This window comes from Oncorhynchus mykiss, chromosome 25, assembly GCF_013265735.2.
Source record: "Oncorhynchus mykiss isolate Arlee chromosome 25, USDA_OmykA_1.1, whole genome shotgun sequence".
In the NCBI taxonomy this organism is placed as follows: domain Eukaryota; kingdom Metazoa; phylum Chordata; class Actinopteri; order Salmoniformes; family Salmonidae; genus Oncorhynchus; species Oncorhynchus mykiss.
The window spans coordinates 27,731,895-27,750,076 of NC_048589.1; the positions used below are offsets into that span (position 1 = coordinate 27,731,895).

General features: G+C 51.4%; 1 protein-coding gene across 1 annotated transcript in view; it reads right to left on the reverse strand.

Annotated features, from left to right (window-relative positions):
* Positions 1-254: 254 nt before the first annotated feature.
* Positions 255-18,182, reverse strand: part of LOC110505731 (tetratricopeptide repeat protein 7B-like) — a 122,312-nt gene continuing 104,384 nt past the window's right edge. The window contains 1 exon segment of the mRNA XM_036962931.1: positions 255-1,742. Within this exon segment, the coding sequence (XP_036818826.1) occupies positions 1,521-1,742 (222 nt within the window). The 3' untranslated portion in view covers positions 255-1,520.

Sequence of the window (18,182 nt, forward strand, 5' to 3'; positions counted from 1 at the left end):
GTGCGAGCAAGGAGGCCTACAAACCAGCTCTGTCAGGAGGAATGGGCCAAAATTCAGCCAACTTATTGTGGAAGGTTACCCTAAATGTTTGACCCAAGTTAAACATTTAAAGACAATGCTACCAAATGCTAATTGAGTGTATGTAAACTTCTGACCCACTGGGCATGTGATGAAAGAAATAAAAGCTGAAATAAATCATTCTCTCTACTATTATTCTGACATTTCACATTCTTAAAATAAAGTGGTGATCCTGACTAAATAATACAGGGAATTTTAACTAGGATTAAATGTCAGGAATTGTGAAAAACTGAGTTTAAATGTATTTGCTAAGGTGTATGTAAACGTCTGACTTCAACTGTATACACAAATGTGCACAGACACATTGGAGTTGAAAGCTAGGACAGGGTGGGGGGTCTGGTGATGGCAAGCACCACGGTGGCCAGCCATTGTCCACTGCTCAGCACAACATTGTCTATGTCATCTGCAATGCAAACCTCTGCAACTCTGTCTGTCTGAAAAACACCTCTGCTCTGTCCCTCTCCTCTCCCACCAATCAACAGCCAGAGAAAAGAGAGAGACCAGTGAGTGACCCACCTGCACGGCCAACTCTCTCTCTCTACCCTGACATCCATTCACTTCTGTTCTCGCAACACAACACACGGTGGACAAAGTCGCCAGTAACTGCCTGGCAGAGGCTAGAAATGCTTGGGTTACTACAGCTGACTTCATTGTTAGGATCATGGGAAAAATAGTACTGCAGCCTTGAGCGTAGATCTGATTTCCACCATGTAGATATGATAAAGGCAGGAGTGCAGGAGTCACAGTCAAGAATAGCAAGGGATTGTGGGATACGATACGGTGGTCACAGCAGAGACTAGGGGGAGGGGACAGCACAGTGGTGTTGGCATGGCATCAACAGTTATTGTACATTATTGGACCAGATAGAGAGCTCTGTTCTGTCAGTTGGGTGTGTCCATTGGGCAGTCCCTCCCTCTCTCCAGCTCATCTAGCTCGGCATATGACTGGGTTCAAGAGAAGAGGGGTGGTTGTCTGATCATATGGGGTGAAAGAGCTGAGTGCAAGGCATCATAGGGTTGTGGTGGTGCTGGTTCTGACAGCAGAGAGGCCTGAAGCAGGAGGTGGTAGGTAAGAGGAAGGTTGTTGGCACCCTCGCCCTGGGGGGGTAGAGCGGCTTGGTCAGTCGGTGTGGGTGGGTGAGGAGTGTATATATATTTATATTTGTGTGTGGCTGATGGATATATGTACAGTATGTGTGTGTTTTTAAATCCACACCAGCATACTACTCAGAAAGACGCAATGTATTGGGCATGAATTCTAAGTGGAATGCTAGAAGGGACACTGGAATGTATCGTGTGTTTGTTTTGTGGGGCATATATCCAAGGTAGGTCAGTGTCTGGCTAGTGTATATACAGTGTGTGTGTGTTTATACGTATATGTGTAGGTGTGTGCATGCGTACACGTGTATGTGTGTGTGCGTATGTGTCCTTCTCCCTCCCAGGTCAGAGTTGTCGTGGTATGATGGTGAAGGGCAAAATGGGGCTGGAGGCCTCTAGCTCCAGGGAGGTGAGGAAACACTCTGTAGTCGCGCCACCATGGCCCTGAGCCTGCAGCACCTCCCCCAGGCTGCTCCACACATCGTGGGCTGTGGAGTTCACCTGCACCGCGTCCCGAAGGATCTTCTCTGCCAGGCTGTAACGCTGCAGCTGGTGCAGGATCAAACCCTAGCATAGAGAGAGAGCGAGAGAGAGAGCGAGGAAAAGAGAGAGAGAGAGCGGGGAAAAGAGAGAGAGAGGGGGGAGATATTTTGAATCGTAGACAGAGAGACAGTAGGAGAAGACAGAGGGAGAGGATGAGGGAGGGGCCGAGAGAGCTTATGTCAATCCTTCAACAAAGCAAACAGTATGAATCAGAATGTAGAAAGAGGGACAGACATACAAACAGTACATACAGTACATACATACATACATACATACATACATACATACATACATACATACAGTACATACATACAGTACATACATATATATACACATACATACATACATACAATACATACATACCTTACAGTACATATATACATACATACATACATACATACATACATACATACATACATACATACATACATACATAACTTACATATATACACACATACATAACTTACATATATACACACATACAGTACATACATATATACATACATACAGTACATACAGTACATACATACATACATACATACATACATACATACATACATACATACATACATACATACATACAGTACATACATACAGTACATACATATATATACACATACATACATACATACAATACATACATACCTTACAGTACATATATACATACATACATACATACATACATACAGTACTTACATATATACACACACATATATACACACATACAGTACATACATATATACATACATACAGTGCATACAGTACATACATACAGTACATACATATATACATACATACAGTACATACATGCATATATATATACATACAGTACATTCATACAGTACATACATACAGTACATGCATGCATATATACAAACATACAGTACATTCATACAGTACATACATATATATATATATATATATATACACATACATACAGTACATACATACAGTACATACATGCATACATACATACAGTACATTCATACAGTACATACATATATGCATACATACTGTTAAACAGCCACCACTAACATTGAGATGCCTATCCACTCAACTCCAGCCACTTTAATAATAGAAAAATGTATTTAAAAATGTATCACTAGCCACTTTAAACAATGCCACTTAATATAATGTTTACATACCCTACATTACTCATCTCATATGTATATACTGAACTCGATACGATCTACTGCATCTTGCCTATGCCGTTCTGTACCATCACTCATTCATATATATTTTTGTACATATTGTTCATCCCTTTACACTTGTGTGTATAAGGTAGTTGTTGTGAAATTGTTAGGTTAGATTACTTGTTGGTTATTACTGCACTGTCGGAACTAGAAGCACAAGCATTTCGCTACACTCACATTAACATCTGCTAACCATGTGTATGTGACAAATAACATTTGATTTGATTTGATACATACACTATCGTTCAAAAGTTTGGGGTCACTTAGAAATGTCCTTGTTTTTGAAGGAAAAGCTAAAAATTTGGTCCATTAAAATAACATCAAATTGATCAGAAATACAGTGTAGACATTGTTAATGTTGTAAATGACTATTGTAGCTGGAAACTGATGACTTTTTATGTAATATCTACATGGGCACATTATCAGCAACCATCACTCCTGTGTTCAAATGGCACGTTGTGTTAGCTAATCCAAGTTCATCATTTTAAAAGGCTAAGCGATTATTTTTTTATTTTTTTTGCAATTATATTAGCACAGCTGAAAACTGTTGTTCTGATTAAAGAAGCAATAGTTCTGGCCTTCTTTAGACTAGTTGAGTATCTGGAGCATCAACATTTGTGGGTTCGATTACAGGCTCAAAATGGCCAGAAACAAAGGACTTTCTTCTGAAACACGTCAGTCTATTCTTGTTCTGAGAAATGAAGGCTATTCCATGTGAGAAATTGCCAAGAAACTTAAGATCTCGTACAACGCTGTGTACTACTCCCTTCACAGAACAGCGCAAACTGGCTCTAACCAGAATAGAAAGAGGAGTGGGAGGCCCCGGTGCACAACTGAGCAAGAGGACAAGTACATTAAAGTGTCTAGTTTGAGGAACAGATGAGGACTTGTGACTTGTGAGGTGTCTGTTTCTCAAACTAGACACTCTAATGGACTTGTATAGTCCCTAGCGCAAGGTGCACCTGTGTAATGATCATGCTGTTTAATCAGATTCTTGATATGCCACACCTGCCAGGTGAATGGATTATCTTGGCAAAGGAGAAATGGTCACTAACAGGGACGTAAACAAATTTGTGCATAGGAAACATTTCTGGGATCTTTTATTTCAGTTCATGAAACATGGGACCAACACTTTACATGTTGTGTTTATATTTTTGCTCAGTGTATTTGCACATTGCTAAAACACTTTGCATAGCTGATAATATAACACTTGAAATGTCTTTATCTATTTGAAACCTTTTTGAGTAAAATATTTGCAGTTCAATTCATATAGTTTTTTGTTGATGTTGTTTAGTGTCTTCTCACTTTTGTTTATTATTTCATTTGCAATGTGAACACGTTTCCCATGCCAATAAACCTTTGAATTGAATTGAGAGAGAGAGAAACCGAGACAAACAGCGATGGAGACAAACAGAGAGAAAGAGAGAGAGAGAGAGAGAGAGAGAGATAGAGAAAGAGAAAGAGAGACAAAGACAAACAGAGAGAGAAAGAGAGAAAGACAAACTAAGAGAGAGAGAGAGAGAGAGAGAGAGAAAAAAGACAGATACAGAGACAAATAGAGAGAGAGAGAGAGCCCAGTCAGCACAGTTAGGGGCCAGGGAGAGCCCTCTTCTGTCTGGGTTAAGGGTCCCACCCTGTGCTTCTGCACCCCTCCACAGTGCTCTGAACGATTGACAGAAAGACAGACGGAGGGGTGTGTGTGGCCCCCTTGCTCCCCCGTCCCCAGAGCTGACCTGCTGTTGATGACATGTGACAAGCCTGCTTATTACTGAGACCAAAGAGACAGACATCAGAATAAAATCTAAAATCAAAAGCTCAGATACAGCAGAACTGACACAAAGTGATGTGTGGCTGTGGCCCCGGTGAGCTGCTACGATGCTTAAATACCCAAAAGTGTGTGTGTAAAAGAAAGCAGGACTGGCCTTTCACTGCAACCAGAGACAGACAGACAGACCGGCAGTGTTACTTTGAGGTGCATAAAGGTTAGACCTACACTCTGATTCATACTGTTGGTTTTCTCTAATGTTTGAGAAAGGGTTTCAACAATGTATTTACAGTAGAGGAGCATTATAGACAAACTGCTCCACAGGAGCAAGCCACATTTTACACTGCTTAGCCATGCAGCCAGTGTGCATACTCATACAAGTATCAGCTTTCACTCAATGATTACTTGATCCTGTATGCATTATTTGACTAGCTGGTGGATATTGTAGGTAGTCTGTCTGATACCTAACTCTGGCTGACACCCCTGGGACACGCCACAAGAAGAGATGGAGAAAGATATATGGAGAGAGAAGGACAGAGAGACTATAGAAGGTTGAGTCACACTACTAGGGGAGAGAGAGAGAGGGGATACATACAGAAGTAGGAGCAGGAGAAGTCTGGGTCCTGCCCTTGGTGCATTAACATCAACTCCATTCAAGGGGACCAGGAAAGAGAAGTGAGAGAGGGAGACCATAAAGAAAGCAGTAGAAGTCCTTGCCCCATTACCTGCTACCAACCCTGGTCCTCCAGTACCCAAAACAGTACAAAAACCCTGGTCCTCCAGTACCCCCAACAGTACACAAACCCTGGTCCTCCAGTACCCCCAACAGTACACAAACCCTGGTCCTCCAGTATCCCCAACAGTACTGATACGGGAATTTATATGTTTAAAGTAACGACTTCCACCCTGAAACGTAATTATTATATGTAAAATGTGTTAGAATAATTAGACTAAAATCCAATAAGGTTTGGTTGAGTAGTTGGGGGTGAGAGTTATAAAATGTCTGTGTTTGTATTTTTGAATTTAGAACGTTCACTGAATAAAGCTAACGTACATTTTGCAGAAGCTGATGCTCTTTGCCTAATTATTATTAAATCCAGGGTCTTACAAACCTCGGGGATTGGTCAAAGATTAAATCATTGTTTAGTTATCAATTGGGATTGAAAATACTCGTGACAAGTACACAAACCCTGGTCCTCCAGTACCCCCAACAGTACACCAACCCTGGTCCTCCAGTACCCCAACAGTACACCAACCCTGGTCCTCCAGTACCCCCAACAGTACACCAACCTTGGTCCCACAGTACCCCCAACAGTACACCAACCTTGGTCCTCCAGTACCCCCAACAGCCCAACCCTGGTCCTCCAGCACCCCCAACAGTACACCAACCCTGGTCCTCCAGTACCCCAACAGTACACCAACCCTGGTCCTCCAGTACCCCCAACAGTACACCAACCTTGGTCCTCCAGTACCCCCAACAGTACACCAACCTTGGTCCTCCAGTACCCCCAACAGTACACAAACCCTGGTCCTCCAGTACCCCAACAGTACACAAAACCTGGTCCTCCTGTACCCCCAACAGCCCAACCCTGGGCCTCCAGTACCCCCAACAGCCCAACTCTGGTCCTCCAGTACCCCCAACAGCCCAACCCTGGTCCTCCAGTACCCCAAACAGCCCAAACCTGGTCCTCCAGTACCCCAAGCAGTACACAAACCATGGTCCTCCAGTACCCCCAACAGTACACAAACCCTGGTCCTCCAGTACCCCAAGCAGTACACAAACCCTGGTCCTCCAGTATCCCCAACAGTACACAAACCATGGTCCTCCAGTACCCCCAACAGCCCAACCCTGGTCCTCCTGCACCCCCAACAGTACACCAACCCTGGTCCTCCAGTACCCCAACAGTACACCAACCCTGGTCCTCCAGTACCCCCAACAGTACACCAACCTTGGTCCTCCAGTACCCCCAACAGTACACCAACCTTGGTCCTCCAGTACCCCCAACAGTACACAAACCCTGGTCCTCCAGTACCCCAAGCAGTACACAAACCCTGGTCCTCCAGTACCCCCAACAGTACACCAACCTTGGTCCTCTAGTACCCCCAACAGTACACCAACCTTGGTCCTCCAGTACCCCCAACAGTACACCAACCCTGGTCCTCCAGTACCCCCAACAGTACACCAACCTTGGTCCTCCAGTACCCCAACAGTACACCAACCCTGGTCCTCCAGTACCCCCAACAGTACACCAACCTTGGTCCCACAGTACCCCCAACAGTACACCAACCTTGGTCCTCCAGTACCCCCAACAGCACAACCCTGGTCCTCCAGTACCCCAAGCAGTACACAAACCATGGTCCTCCAGTACCCCCAACAGTACACAAACCCTGGTCCTCCAGTACCCCAAGCAGTACACAAACCCTGGTCCTCCATTACCCCCAACAGTACACAAACCATGGTCCTCCAGTACCCCCAACAGCCCAACCCTGGTCCTCCAGCACCCCCAACAGTACACCAACCCTGGTCCTCCAGTACCCCAACAGTACACCAACCCTGGTCCTCCAGTACCCCCAACAGTACACCAACCTTGGTCCTCCAGTACCCCCAACAGTACACCAACCTTGGTCCTCCAGTACCCCCAACAGTACACAAACCCTGGTCCTCCAGTACCCCAACAGTACACAAAACCTGGTCCTCCTGTACCCCCAACAGCCCAACCCTGGGCCTCCAGTACCCCCAACAGCCCAACTCTGGTCCTCCAGTACCCCCAACAGCCCAACCCTGGTCCTCCAGTACCCCAAACAGCCCAAACCTGGTCCTCCAGTACCCCAAGCAGTACACAAACCATGGTCCTCCAGTACCCCCAACAGTACACAAACCCTGGTCCTCCAGTACCCCAAGCAGTACACAAACCCTGGTCCTCCAGTATCCCCAACAGTACACAAACCATGGTCCTCCAGTACCCCCAACAGCCCAACCCTGGTCCTCCTGCACCCCCAACAGTACACCAACCCTGGTCCTCCAGTACCCCAACAGTACACCAACCCTGGTCCTCCAGTACCCCCAACAGTACACCAACCTTGGTCCTCCAGTACCCCCAACAGTACACCAACCTTGGTCCTCCAGTACCCCCAACAGTACACAAACCCTGGTCCTCCAGTACCCCAAGCAGTACACAAACCCTGGTCCTCCAGTACCCCCAACAGTACACCAACCTTGGTCCTCTAGTACCCCCAACAGTACACCAACCTTGGTCCTCCAGTACCCCCAACAGTACACCAACCCTGGTCCTCCAGTACCCCCAACAGTACACCAACCTTGGTCCTCCAGTACCCCAACAGTACACCAACCCTGGTCCTCCAGTACCCCCAACAGTACACCAACCTTGGTCCCACAGTACCCCCAACAGTACACCAACCTTGGTCCTCCAGTACCCCCAACAGCCCAACCCTGGTCCTCCAGTACCCCAAGCAGTACACAAACCATGGTCCTCCAGTACCCCCAACAGTACACAAACCCTGGTCCTCCAGTACCCCAACAGTACACAAAACCTGGTCCTCCTGTACCCCCAACAGCCCAACCCTGGGCCTCCAGTACCCCCAACAGCCCAACTCTGGTCCTCCAGTACCCCCAACAGCCCAACCCTGGTCCTCCAGTACCCCAAACAGCCCAAACCTGGTCCTCCAGTACCCCAAGCAGTACACAAACCATGGTCCTCCAGTACCCCCAACAGTACACCAACCCTGGTCCTCCAGTACCCCAACAGTACACCAACCCTGGTCCTCCAGTACCCCCAACAGTACACCAACCTTGGTCCTCCAGTACCCCCAACAGTACACCAACCTTGGTCCTCCAGTACCCCCAACAGTACACAAACCCTGGCCCTCCAGTACCCCCAACAGCCCAACCCTGGTCCTCCAGTACCCCCAACAATACACAAACCCTGGTCCTTCAGTACCCCAACAGTACACAAACCCTGGTCCTCCAGTACCCCCAACAGTACATAAACCCTGGTCCTCCAGTACCCCCAACAGTACACAAACCCTGGTCCTCCAGTACCCCCAACAGTACACAAACCCTGGTCCTCCAGTACCCCCAACAGTACACAAACCCTGGTCCTCCAGTACCCCAACAGTACACCAACCTTGGTCCTCCAGTACCCCCAACAGTAAACAAAACCTGGTCCTCCAGTACCCCTAACAGTACACAAACCCTGGTCCTCCAGTACCCATAACAGCCCAACCCTGGTCCTCCAGTACCCCCAACAGCCCAACCCTGGTCCTCCAGTACCCCAAGCAGTACACAAACCCTGGTCCTCTAGTACCCCCAACAGTACACAAACCCTGGCCCTCCAGTACCCCCAACAGTACACAAACCCTGGTCCTCTAGTACCCCCAACAGTACACAAACCCTGGCCCTCCAGTACCCCCAACAGCCCAACCCTGGTCCTCCAGTACCCCAAGCAGTACACAAACCATGGTCCTCCAGTACCCCCAACAGTACACAAACCCTGGTCCTCCAGTACCCCAAGCAGTACACAAACCCTGGTCCTCCAGTATCCCCAACAGTACACAAACCATGGTCCTCCAGTACCCCCAACAGCCCAACCCTGGTCCTCCTGCACCCCCAACAGTACACCAACCCTGGTCCTCCAGTACCCCAACAGTACACCAACCCTGGTCCTCCAGTACCCCCAACAGTACACCAACCTTGGTCCTCCAGTACCCCCAACAGTACACCAACCTTGGTCCTCCAGTACCCCCAACAGTACACAAACCCTGGTCCTCCAGTACCCCAAGCAGTACACAAACCCTGGTCCTCCAGTACCCCCAACAGTACACCAACCTTGGTCCTCTAGTACCCCCAACAGTACACCAACCTTGGTCCTCCAGTACCCCCAACAGTACACCAACCCTGGTCCTCCAGTACCCCCAACAGTACACCAACCTTGGTCCTCCAGTACCCCAACAGTACACCAACCCTGGTCCTCCAGTACCCCCAACAGTACACCAACCTTGGTCCCACAGTACCCCCAACAGTACACCAACCTTGGTCCTCCAGTACCCCCAACAGCCCAACCCTGGTCCTCCAGTACCCCAAGCAGTACACAAACCATGGTCCTCCAGTACCCCCAACAGTACACAAACCCTGGTCCTCCAGTACCCCAACAGTACACAAAACCTGGTCCTCCTGTACCCCCAACAGCCCAACCCTGGGCCTCCAGTACCCCCAACAGCCCAACTCTGGTCCTCCAGTACCCCCAACAGCCCAACCCTGGTCCTCCAGTACCCCAAACAGCCCAAACCTGGTCCTCCAGTACCCCAAGCAGTACACAAACCATGGTCCTCCAGTACCCCCAACAGTACACAAACCCTGGTCCTCCAGTACCCCAAGCAGTACACAAACCCTGGTCCTCCAGTATCCCCAACAGTACACAAACCATGGTCCTCCAGTACCCCCAACAGCCCAACCCTGGTCCTCCTGCACCCCCAACAGTACACCAACCCTGGTCCTCCAGTACCCCAACAGTACACCAACCCTGGTCCTCCAGTACCCCCAACAGTACACCAACCTTGGTCCTCCAGTACCCCCAACAGTACACCAACCTTGGTCCTCCAGTACCCCCAACAGTACACAAACCCTGGTCCTCCAGTACCCCAAGCAGTACACAAACCCTGGTCCTCCAGTACCCCCAACAGTACACCAACCTTGGTCCTCTAGTACCCCCAACAGTACACCAACCTTGGTCCTCCAGTACCCCCAACAGTACACCAACCCTGGTCCTCCAGTACCCCCAACAGTACACCAACCCTGGTCCTCCAGTACCCCCAACAGTACACAAACCCTGGTCCTCCAGTTCCCCAACAGTACACAAACCCTGGTCCTCCAGTACCCCCAACAGCCCAACCCTGGTCCTCCAGTACCCCCAACAGCCCAAACTTGGTCTTCCAGTACCCCCAACAGCCCAACCCTGGTCCTCTAGTACCCCCAACAGCCCAACCATGGTCCTCCAGTACCCCCAACAGTACACAAACCCTAGTCCTCCAGTACCCCCAACAGCCCAACCCTGGTACTCCAGTACCCCAAACAGCCCAACCCTGGTCCTCCAGTACCCCAAGCAGTACACAAACCATGGTCCTCCAGTACCCCCAACAGTACACAAACCCTGGTCCTCCAGTACCCCCAACAGTACACAAACCCTGGTCCTCCAGTACCCCCAAGAGTACATAAACCCTGGTCCTCCAGTACCCCCAAGAGTACATAAACCCTGGTCCTCCAGTACCCCCAACAGTACACAAACCATGGTCCTCCAGTACCCCCAACAGTACACAAATCCTGGTCCTCCAGTACCCCCAACAATACACCAACCCTGGTCCTCCAGTACCCCCAGCAGTACACAAACCCTGGTCCTCCAGTACCCCAACAGTACACCAACCCTGGTCCTCCAGTACCCCCAACAGCCCAACCCTGGTCCTCCAGTACCCCAACAGTCCAACCCTGGTCCTCCAGTACCCCAAGCAGTACACAAACCATGGTCCTCCAGTACCCCCAACAGTACACAAACCCTGGTCCTCCAGTCCCCCAACATTACACAAACCATGGTCCGCCAGTACCCCCAACAGCCCAACCCTGGTCCTCCAGTACCCCCAACAATACACCAACCCTGGTCCTCCAGTACCCCCAACAGTACACCAACCATGGTCCTCCAGTACCCCCAACAGTACACAAACCCTGGTCCTCCACACCCCAACAGTACACAAACCCTGGTCCTCCAGTACCCCCAACAATACACCAACCTTGGTCCTCCAGTACCCTCAACAGTACACAAACCCTGGTCCTTCAGTACCCCAACAGTACACAAACCCTGGTCCTCCAGTACCCCCAACAGTACATAAACCCTGGTCCTCCAGTACCCCCAACAGTACACAAACCCTGGTCCTCCAGTACCCCCAACAGTACACAAACCCTGGTCCTCCAGTACCCCCAACAGTACACAAACCCTGGTCCTCCAGTACCCCAACAGTACACCAACCTTGGTCCTCCAGTACCCCCAACAGTAAACAAAACCTGGTCCTCCAGTACCCCTAACAGTACACAAACCCTGGTCCTCCAGTACCCATAACAGCCCAACCCTGGTCCTCCAGTACCCCCAACAGCCCAACCCTGGTCCTCCAGTACCCCAAGCAGTACACAAACCATGGTCCTCCAGTACCCCAACAGTACACAAACCCTGGTCCTCTAGTACCCCCAACAGTACACAAACCCTGGCCCTCCAGTACCCCCAACAGTACACAAACCCTGGTCCTCCAGTACCCCAACAGTACACAAACCCTGGTCCTCTAGTACCCCCAACAGTACACAAACCCTGGCCCTCCAGTACCCCCAACAGTACACAAACCCTGGTCCTCTAGTACCCCCAACAGTACACAAACCCTGGCCCTCCAGTACCCCCAACAGCCCAACCCTGGTCCTCCAGTACCCCCAACAGTACACAAACCCTGGTCCTCTAGTACCCCCAACAGTACACAAACCCTGGCCCTCCAGTACCCCCAACAGCCCAACCCTGGTCCTCCAGTACCCCCAACAATACACCAACCCTGGTCCTCCAGTACCCCCAACAGTACACCAACCTTGGTCCTCCAGTACCCCCAACAGTACACAAACCATGGTCCTCCAGTACCCCAACAGTACACAAACCCTGGTCCTCTAGTACCCCCAAAAGTACACAAACCCTGGCCCTCCAGTACCCCCAACAGTACACAAACCCTGGTCCTCCAGTACCCCAACAGTACACAAACCCTGGTCCTCTAGTACCCCCAACAGTACACAAACCCTGGCCCTCCAGTACCCCCAACAGTACACAAACCCTGGTCCTCTAGTACCCCCAACAGTACACAAACCCTGGCCCTCCAGTACCCCCAACAGCCCAACCCTGGTCCTCCAGTACCCCCAACAATACACCAACCCTAGTCCTCCAGTACCCCCAACAGTACACCAACCTTGGTCCTCCAGTACCCCCAACAGTACACAAACCCTGGTCCTCCAGTACCCCAACAGTACACCAACCCTGGTCATCCAGTACCCCCAACAGTACACAAACCCTGGTCCTCTAGTACCCCCAACAGTACACAAACCCTGGCCCTCCAGTACCCCCAACAGCCCAACCCTGGTCCTCCAGTACCCCCAACAATACACAAACCCTGGTCCTTCAGTACCCCAACAGTACACAAACCCTGGTCCTCCAGTACCCCCAACAGTACATAAACCCTGGTCCTCCAGTACCCCCAACAGTACACAAACCCTGGTCCTCCAGTACCCCCAACAGTACACAAACCCTGGTCCTCCAGTACCCCCAACAGTACACAAACCCTGGTCCTCCAGTACCCCAACAGTACACCAACCTTGGTCCTCCAGTACCCCCAACAGTAAACAAAACCTGGTCCTCCAGTACCCCTAACAGTACACAAACCCTGGTCCTCCAGTACCCATAACAGCCCAACCCTGGTCCTCCAGTACCCCCAACAGCCCAACCCTGGTCCTCCAGTACCCCAAGCAGTACACAAACCCTGGTCCTCTAGTACCCCCAACAGTACACAAACCCTGGCCCTCCAGTACCCCCAACAGCCCAACCCTGGTCCTCCAGTACCCCCAACAATACACCAACCCTAGTCCTCCAGTACCCCCAACAGTACACCAACCTTGGTCCTCCAGTACCCCCAACAGTACACAAACCCTGGTCCTCCAGTACCCCAACAGTACACCAACCCTGGTCATCCAGTACCCCCAACAGTACACAAACCCTGGTCCTCTAGTACCCCCAACAGTACACAAACCCTGGCCCTCCAGTACCCCCAACAGCCCAACCCTGGTCCTCCAGTACCCCCAACAATACACAAACCCTGGTCCTTCAGTACCCCAACAGTACACAAACCCTGGTCCTCCAGTACCCCCAACAGTACATAAACCCTGGTCCTCCAGTACCCCCAACAGTACACAAACCCTGGTCCTCCAGTACCCCCAACAGTACACAAACCCTGGTCCTCCAGTACCCCCAACAGTACACAAACCCTGGTCCTCCAGTACCCCAACAGTACACCAACCTTGGTCCTCCAGTACCCCCAACAGTAAACAAAACCTGGTCCTCCAGTACCCCTAACAGTACACAAACCCTGGTCCTCCAGTACCCATAACAGCCCAACCCTGGTCCTCCAGTACCCCCAACAGCCCAACCCTGGTCCTCCAGTACCCCAAGCAGTACACAAACCATGGTCCTCCAGTACCCCAACAGTACACAAACCCTGGTCCTCTAGTACCCCCAACAGTACACAAACCCTGGCCCTCCAGTACCCCCAACAGTACACAAACCCTGGTCCTCCAGTACCCCAACAGTACACAAACCCTGGTCCTCTAGTACCCCCAACAGTACACAAACCCTGGCCCTCCAGTACCCCAACAGTACACCAACCCTGGTCATCCAGTACCCCCAACAGTACACAAACCCTGGTCCTCTAGTACCCCCAACAGTACACAAACCCTGGCCCTCCAGTACCCCCAACAGCCCAACCCTGGTCCTCCAGTACCCCCAACAATACACAAACCCTGGTCCTTCAGTACCCCAACAGTACACAAACCCTGGTCCTCCAGTACCCCCAACAGTACATAAACCCTGGTCCTCCAGTACCCCCAACAGTACACAAACCCTGGTCCTCCAGTACCCCCAACAGTACACAAACCCTGGTCCTCCAGTACCCCCAACAGTACACAAACCCTGGTCCTCCAGTACCCCAACAGTACACCAACCTTGGTCCTCCAGTACCCCCAACAGTAAACAAAACCTGGTCCTCCAGTACCCCTAACAGTACACAAACCCTGGTCCTCCAGTACCCATAACAGCCCAACCCTGGTCCTCCAGTACCCCCAACAGCCCAACCCTGGTCCTCCAGTACCCCAAGCAGTACACAAACCATGGTCCTCCAGTACCCCAACAGTACACAAACCCTGGTCCTCTAGTACCCCAACAGTACACAAACCCTGGTCCTCCAGTACCCCACACAGTACATAAACCCTGGTCCTCCAGTACCCCCAACAGTACACAAACCCTGGCCCTCCAGTACCCCCAACAGTACACCAACCTTGGTCCTCCAGTACCCCCAACAGTAAACAAAACCTGGTCCTCCAGTACCCCTAACAGTACACAAACCCTGGTCCTCCAGTACCCATAACAGCCCAACCCTGGTCCTCCAGTACCCCCAACAGCCCAACCCTGGTCCTCCAGTACCCCAAGCAGTACACAAACCCTGGTCCTCTAGTACCCCCAACAGTACACAAACCCTGGCCCTCCAGTACCCCCAACAGCCCAACCCTGGTCCTCCAGTACCCCCAACAATACACCAACCCTAGTCCTCCAGTACCCCCAACAGTACACCAACCTTGGTCCTCCAGTACCCCCAACAGTACACAAACCCTGGTCCTCCAGTACCCCAACAGTACACCAACCCTGGTCATCCAGTACCCCCAACAGTACACAAACCCTGGTCCTCTAGTACCCCCAACAGTACACAAACCCTGGCCCTCCAGTACCCCCAACAGCCCAACCCTGGTCCTCCAGTACCCCCAACAATACACAAACCCTGGTCCTTCAGTACCCCAACAGTACACAAACCCTGGTCCTCCAGTACCCCCAACAGTACATAAACCCTGGTCCTCCAGTACCCCCAACAGTACACAAACCCTGGTCCTCCAGTACCCCCAACAGTACACAAACCCTGGTCCTCCAGTACCCCCAACAGTACACAAACCCTGGTCCTCCAGTACCCCAACAGTACACCAACCTTGGTCCTCCAGTACCCCCAACAGTAAACAAAACCTGGTCCTCCAGTACCCCTAACAGTACACAAACCCTGGTCCTCCAGTACCCATAACAGCCCAACCCTGGTCCTCCAGTACCCCCAACAGCCCAACCCTGGTCCTCCAGTACCCCAAGCAGTACACAAACCATGGTCCTCCAGTACCCCAACAGTACACAAACCCTGGTCCTCTAGTACCCCCAACAGTACACAAACCCTGGCCCTCCAGTACCCCCAACAGTACACAAACCCTGGTCCTCCAGTACCCCAACAGTACACAAACCCTGGTCCTCTAGTACCCCCAACAGTACACAAACCCTGGCCCTCCAGTACCCCCAACAGTACACAAACCCTGGTCCTCTAGTACCCCCAACAGTACACAAACCCTGGCCCTCCAGTACCCCCAACAGCCCAACCCTGGTCCTCCAGTACCCCCAACAGTACACAAACCCTGGTCCTCTAGTACCCCCAACAGTACACAAACCCTGGCCCTCCAGTACCCCCAACAGCCCAACCCTGGTCCTCCAGTACCCCCAACAATACACCAACCCTGGTCCTCCAGTACCCCCAACAGTACACCAACCTTGGTCCTCCAGTACCCCCAACAGTACACAAACCATGGTCCTCCAGTACCCCAACAGTACACAAACCCTGGTCCTCTAGTACCCCCAACAGTACACAAACCCTGGCCCTCCAGTACCCCCAACAGTACACAAACCCTGGTCCTCCAGTACCCCAACAGTACACAAACCCTGGTCCTCTAGTACCCCCAACAGTACACAAACCCTGGCCCTCCAGTACCCCCAACAGTACACAAACCCTGGTCCTCTAGTACCCCCAACAGTACACAAACCCTGGCCCTCCAGTACCCCCAACAGCCCAACCCTGGTCCTCCAGTACCCCCAACAATACACCAACCCTAGTCCTCCAGTACCCCCAAATGTACACCAACCTTGGTCCTCCAGTACCCCCAACAGTACACAAACCCTGGTCCTCCAGTACCCCAACAGTACACCAACCCTGGTCATCCAGTACCCCCAACAGTACACAAACCCTGGTCCTCCAGTACCCCCAACAGTACACAAACCCTGGTCCTCTAGTACCCCCAACAGTACACAAACCCTGGCCCTCCAGTACCCCCAACAGCCCAACCCTGGTCCTCCAGTACCCCCAACAATACACCAACCCTGGTCCTCCAGTACCCCCAACAGTACACCAACCTTGGTCCTCCAGTACCCCCAACAGTACACAAACCATGGTCCTCCAGTACCCCAACAGTACACAAACCCTGGTCCTCTAGTACCCCCAACAGTACACAAACCCTGGCCCTCCAGTACCCCCAACAGTACACAAACCCTGGTCCTCCAGTACCCCAACAGTACACAAACCCTGGTCCTCTAGTACCCCCAACAGTACACAAACCCTGGCCCTCCAGTACCCCCAACAGTACACAAACCCTGGTCCTCTAGTACCCCCAACAGTACACAAACCCTGGCCCTCCAGTACCCCCAACAGCCCAACCCTGGTCCTCCAGTACCCCCAACAATACACCAACCCTAGTCCTCCAGTACCCCCAAATGTACACCAACCTTGGTCCTCCAGTACCCCCAACAGTACACAAACCCTGGTCCTCCAGTACCCCAACAGTACACCAACCCTGGTCATCCAGTACCCCCAACAGTACACAAACCCTGGTCCTCCAGTACCCCCAACAGTACACAAACCCTGGTCCTCTAGTACCCCCAACAGTACACAAACCCTGGCCCTCCAGTACCCCCAACAGCCCAACCCTGGTCCTCCAGTACCCCCAACAATACACCAACCCTGGTCCTCCAGTACCCCCAACAGTACACCAACCTTGGTCCTCCAGTACCCCCAACAGTACACAAACCATGGTCCTCCAGTACCCCAACAGTACACAAACCCTGGTCCTCTAGTACCCCCAACAGTACACAAACCCTGGCCCTCCAGTACCCCCAACAGTACACAAACCCTGGTCCTCCAGTACCCCAACAGTACACAAACCCTGGTCCTCTAGTACCCCCAACAGTACACAAACCCTGGCCCTCCAGTACCCCCAACAGTACACAAACCCTGGTCCTCTAGTACCCCCAACAGTACACAAACCCTGGCCCTCCAGTACCCCCAACAGCCCAACCCTGGTCCTCCAGTACCCCCAACAATACACCAACCCTAGTCCTCCAGTACCCCCAAATGTACACCAACCTTGGTCCTCCAGTACCCCCAACAGTACACAAACCCTGGTCCTCCAGTACCCCAACAGTACACCAACCCTGGTCATCCAGTACCCCCAACAGTACACAAACCCTGGTCCTCCAGTACCCCCAACAGTACACAAACCCTGGTCCTCTAGTACCCCCAACAGTACACAAACCCTGGCCCTCCAGTACCCCCAACAGCCCAACCCTGGTCCTCCAGTACCCCCAACAATACACCAACCCTGGTCCTCCAGTACCCCCAACAGTACACCAACCTTGGTCCTCCAGTACCCCCAACAGTACACAAACCATGGTCCTCCAGTACCCCAACAGTACACAAACCCTGGTCCTCTAGTACCCCCAACAGTACACAAACCCTGGCCCTCCAGTACCCCCAACAGTACACAAACCCTGGCCCTCCAGTACCCCCAACAGCCCA